The sequence below is a fragment of the Ictidomys tridecemlineatus genome, chromosome 4 (assembly GCF_052094955.1).
Source record: "Ictidomys tridecemlineatus isolate mIctTri1 chromosome 4, mIctTri1.hap1, whole genome shotgun sequence".
In the NCBI taxonomy this organism is placed as follows: Eukaryota; Metazoa; Chordata; class Mammalia; order Rodentia; family Sciuridae; genus Ictidomys; species Ictidomys tridecemlineatus.
The window spans coordinates 109,207,376-109,212,681 of record NC_135480.1 but is presented as its reverse complement, the minus strand read 5'-3'; the positions used below and the strand labels follow the sequence as shown (position 1 = coordinate 109,212,681).

Genomic DNA, 5,306 nt, shown 5'->3' with positions numbered 1-5,306 from the left:
CAGTTGGTTAGGAGCCAAACTCATCATATCATTGCTCCAACTCCTCTTTTCTAGCAGGGTGCTAGAATTACACATTGTGGAGTGTGTGAGAGATGGAGGTGGGGTGGGAGAGGCATGTACTCATGGAGTATCTGTCTATAAAAGTTATAATGAAATGTCTGATGGCCAGATCTAAATGGCATCCTTGACTTCACAGCTGTCAGCTTCTTTTGTGCCATGCTTCAGGCAGGTGAATATTTGCATTGCTGCTTGTGGTCTCATCTCCTTGGAAGCCTCCTGTAGCTCTTCTCTGTCTAGGGCTTGATGCTCTTCATGAATTTGCCAGGGAAGCTGGTATAGGCACTTTGTCTAGAATGCCACAGATTTCTTCTCTTTTGCATCTTCAGCCCCCAGTCAGAAAGAATGGCCCAGTCATTCCCCAATCACTCTAGAAGGCAGGATTTTTTTCTCTTTGTGTCTCTTGTACAAGTTCTTCTCTATGTCTAACCTTCTTGATGTAGGAATAACATTTATATACAAAATCTAATAACACTCAAACTCTTTTCACTTTGCCACATTCTTCCTGATGAAGCCAGTTTTATATGCTTTAATTTGGTGGGATAAGAAAAATGATACAAGGGAAAAAATGGAAAAAAAATAAAATATCTTGCCAAAGAAGGAAGAAGAGAAGCACAGAAAAGAATAAGAGATTGCCTTTTAAAATTCAACTATTCCTAGCACTTGGTAATATAGTGGAAGTACTTGGTTTTGTAGCAACATGAAAGATATATTGATCTTACTCTCAAGTTTTTTTTTCATTCATTTATTTTTTAAAATTTCTGGTAGCAGAGCAGAGACTCTAGAGAAAAGGACAGTTTATTCTTTCACAGGCAGAAGGCAAAGCCATGTGTCTGCAATCCTCCTCTGCAGCGTGGCTTTGTAGGAAGTCATTGTGGAGAGGCTGAGACAACAATAACACCCAGTTGTTGGAGCCACAGAAGGACCTGCAGCTTCTAAATGTTTTCATTGCACAGGTCGTAGCTTCGGCAGCACCTGAAGTTCACCAGATAGGTGCCCCACTTTATGTTTTCCACGTTAGCACAGTTCTTTAGGCAGCCCATGAAAGTTAACCAGGGTTTACCATTCTCTGTAAAAGGGATGAGGACCAGATCAGCAAGTTTGACTCTAAGGCTTCTGCAAAAATATTTCTCTCCAGCCCTATACCAGCTGTAGGGATTCTGACCATGGAAATATACAGAGAAGTGCCCCTCGGGTGAGCAAACTCCTGGGGGGGGGAACATGCACTCTGTTTCCCACCCTCAGGATACCCTGCGGTTTCTCCTAGGAACTAGTAAAAATAACTAAATACATGTGCAATGTCTAGCTGCTATGGCAATGCTCTGCTTGAAAAGGCTCTGAGCTAGAGTCTGATAGGCCTCAACCTTGATCTAAGGCACACAGCTCCTGGGAATAATATAACTCTCTTGTTAGATAACCACAATGTTTCACTGAGCCTAAACCTATCCACATAACAGTAACTTTATAAATGGACTTTCTTGAGAGCTACACAAAACTCCTAACATTGCAATTCAGTATGTAACTGAGGAATAAGCTGCATAATGAAACTGAGTCTATAACTTGCCTAGTAATACAATGAACAATATGTACTATGCTGCCAATGACCTAAAGTAACCTATTGATATAAATAAAGTTTGGTAGCTTTCTCTGCCATTCTGCCATCTTTCCTGCCTCTGCATCTTGTCTCTGTTATTTTCCTTATAACCAGCATCTAAAAATAAGCTTGTGGAATTCATGGCTGTTTTATTCAAAGGATTAGAAGATGTTGCAAGTTTGGAGCTTCCCCAAAAGAAAAGCAATGAGGGAGCAGTTTTTAGAATGAATTGGAGGTGGGAAGATAGCACTGCAATTCAGGGATTTCCAAAGCTGAAGATTTCTATTGAAAATCTCAGTAGAAACAAAAATTACCAAAGCAAAGGCATTGCATAGCACAGAAGGTGGGAAACTAAAGAAATCCTGAATCTAGACTTACCCATCAAGGGCCATTGAGCCAATGCCTATTGCTAACACTGTACTCTCTATTTTCACAGATTATTTCCATTCAGGCATAAAGACAAAAAGCCTCCCTCTTCAATAACAATTAGATATTCTCCAGTGGACATATATTGTGTGTTTCCTTTTGTCTCCATTCAATCTTCTCAATAATCTTCAGATTTCTATAAGTACTCTTTCATTATCTGCACATGCCACCCCCAGTGGCCTCCTCCGTCTGTTTCTCGTTATGATATATGACAAAGGTAAAGTTTTAGTTATTCCAAGCGGGAGACTGCCTTGTTGCCATCATGTCCTATTTCCTCTATCACATCTCTCTTTCCTCAATCCACAACTTACTTTTGAACATCCTCCCAACTGTGCAGGCCTCATCTGTGGTTGCCGTACATATTCCTCTTCCTCTAAAGCAGTTTTCTCCAGGGAACTGGAGGTGACACATCCTACATTGAATAACTTCCATAGCTTCATAAGAGAATAGGGAAACAGAAGTGAGAGATGATGGTGCTGTCATGGAAGGACCCACCTCCCTTTTTAAGTTTGAAGTCTGCTTGGAGCCAGAGGGCTTTGCCAGAGCCCCGTGAAGCATGAACCCTTACCTCTATTAAAATAATTTAAGACAAGAGAGTAAGTGAAGTTTATGGACTTGGGAGTTTGATTTGAAACACATGCAGAAACAAAGAAAGAAAGGTAAGGAAAAGAGAAACATCATCAAGACTGAGATGACCAGATGAGGTCCACTTCATACTCACCGGAATAATCTTCATCAACAATTATTTCATCTGTGTTGGCAAAGAAAAATAAAAGAAATCTGTGATTTTTGTCTAAGATTTATCCCCGAGTATAGCCCTAGCAGTCTCTCTCCTCAGGGCCCATTTTGTACTCTTAGCCTGGAGCCATGCTAGGCTCTCTCTGTCCCTCCAAAGCTTAGTCACCTACTCATAGCACTTTGCACCTTGCACCTCTTCTGTCCTTTCAGTTCTCTTCACCACATTAGGGCTTCTCAGATTCTCCTACTCATCCCTATAGGGTACATGCAGACCAGAAAGGTGAGGATACACATTTTTTTTAAAATTCATTGTCTTCTTTCCAATTAACTCTGTGTGGCATTCTTACAGATGCATGCCTCAAATGTGACAAGGGGAACAAGCATCTGAATTCATGAAGTTGCTATACTTTATCTTTGGACAGCTAGGTCTGTAAAGTCTACCTTCCCCTCCCTCCTGTCTCTTTCATTTAGCCTTGTTGGTGGTTACTAATGTTGTTTTTCCAACTCTAAAATGATCTCCCGTCCTAGTTCTGTCCTGTTGAAAGAAGGGATTGGGTATTGAAACTCAAGGTCTTTCGTGGCTTCCTTTCAACCTTCAGTGCCCACCCAGCCCCACTCATCCCTCTCTTCCTGCCTTCCTCCTTTCATCCATTTCTACTCACCTGGGGTTTTACCAAATGACAATGACCCAGATAGTACTGTTGAAGAAAATAAAAAAGAGAGAAGCATTCTCTGCAGATCTCATTTTCCAAACCCCATCTCACAGTTTCTGTGATATTCCTCTCTCTCTCTCTCTCTCTCTCTCTCTCTCTCTCTCTCTCTCTCTCTCTCTCGTGCTGGGAATTAAACCCAGGGCCTTGTGCAAGTGAGGCAAGAAATCTGCATCCCTAGCCCTGTGATAATTTTCTCTATTGCTCTGTAATCCATCTATTTCCTTCTATAAATGGAAGGCTACGGTTTTGGTTAAGGTCCCAGAGAATTAACACACTGTAGGTATAGGCATGGCATGGAGTGAAGTTCATCATGCTTGTCACCATAGAGAATCTCTGTCATGGGAGGTCACTCCTGATCCCCACTTCTCACCAGCAGTTGGCCTTAGAGACTCACCCCTAAACCAGCAGAGCAAGATGAGGAGTCCCAGAAGGGGGTGCTTGTCCATTTTGGAGGGAGAGAGAGGCCCAGGTTAGGATCTAAAGCTTTTGTGAGGACCTATTTATACACTTGCAAGTTGAGCTTCCCCAGGAAGGATTGGGGGAGGGGACACTGTGGAAGTCCTTGGAGGGCATGTTCTGCTCCTGAAGAAACTAGTAGCTCTGCAGTTTCTCTTCTTGGTAACTTGAGGGGAGAAGACCTGGCTAAAAAAAAGTCCTGGATCCTATTTGTTCCAGTCTTACCACTCAGGATTTTTGATGCCAAGTTTTATGTTATTTTCAGTCTCTGGCATTGTGAAAGGGCACAGGATAAATCAGAGCTGGATGTGTGGGATTCAGAGTGGTTTACACCAAGTACCCACTAAACCTGAGGAAATAAATAAGTATAAATAATTAGAATGTGAAAAGGCAAAAAGGAGGCTGAGCACAGACACTCAAAAATTATATATAGGGAATGGAGAAGAGAGGAGATGGAAAGGTTAGGCTCATGGGTCATGACAGGGTACTTTCATGAGGGGACTAAGCTTTCCCCCTGTCAACCAACTCAGAAGGAAGCAGATCCTAGTGTAGAAGATAAGGAGAAAGGAAATGCTTCCTTTTCTTGGTGTTTCATGGTGGTCAGGACTTAGATTTTAGTCAGGGGAGAGGTTTATCATTTTTTTCCTGGAGGGAGATAAGCATGTCCCTCTCACATTATGTCAGGCCAGGTTACTAAGCAGAGGGCTTGCTGAAGTAACCTGGAGTTACTAGAGTCTGGAGGGGATAGAAATTGCATATTTAAAGAAATGTAACTATATTTCATTCTAAGTTCTCTGTTAGTTTCCTTCAATTACCACAGTAAATTGTAATGAACTTTGTTTAGTTTGTGTGATTGTTGTGGAAAACTGAGGGAAGGGTTCATGCCCATACCTAGGGCAACAAAGCAACACAGGGGAGGAAAGCAGGTAGAATTAGGGCATAACACGGTGTTTAGAAAAGTGGAACAGTGATCTATGCCAGATGTTGGATGGAGTGAAAGGGATGACAAAATGGATGTGCAGAAGAGATTTTTGGATCCATGTTGTTTTGGAGGCTACCATGTGTGAAAGGAGTAAGCTGGCATTTCTAAACAAAGAGGAAGACAGGTACACACTAGGTAACTGCTTACCTGGAGGCTCCTAGTATCTTAGTGAAGCTTTGAAGTGTCACCATTTTTTTAAATACTTTTATTTTATTTATACCCTAACCCTATGTGTTGATCAGAAGATGTTCAAATTATGGGCAAAGATCTTTAGTTTGTATCTCCAGTGTTTATGCATGTCAATAAAAAGGATATTTTTTGGATGGAAATTTACCTTATT

The 5,306-nt window shown here is 41.5% G+C and overlaps 1 protein-coding gene across 1 annotated transcript; it reads right to left on the bottom strand.

Moving 5' to 3' along the window:
• Nucleotides 1-992: 992 nt before the first annotated feature.
• Pate1 (prostate and testis expressed 1) lies at nt 993-3,974 on the bottom strand. The gene is made up of 4 exons (XM_005330772.1): nt 3,923-3,974; nt 2,799-2,828; nt 2,389-2,511; nt 993-1,126 (listed from the first exon to the last, which is right to left on the bottom strand). Exons 1-4 carry the CDS (start codon nt 3,972-3,974, stop codon nt 993-995), a joined length of 339 nt encoding a protein of 112 aa, XP_005330829.1.
• Nucleotides 3,975-5,306: the final 1,332 nt, after the last annotated feature.

Excerpts from the sequence above, each read along its gene's own strand:
- Pate1 (XM_005330772.1), bottom strand. The coding sequence starts at position 3,974 with ATGGACAAGCACCCCCTTCTGGGACTCCTCATCTTGCTCTGCTGGTTT. Across the intron at positions 2,829-3,922 it reads CTTGCTCTGCTGGTTTAGGG|ATGAAATAATTGTTGATGAA; the intron begins GTGAGTCTCTAA and ends TTGCCAACACAG. Across the intron at positions 2,512-2,798 it reads TGTTGATGAAGATTATTCCG|CTATGGAAGTTATTCAATGT; the intron begins GTGAGTATGAAG and ends TCTCTTATGAAG.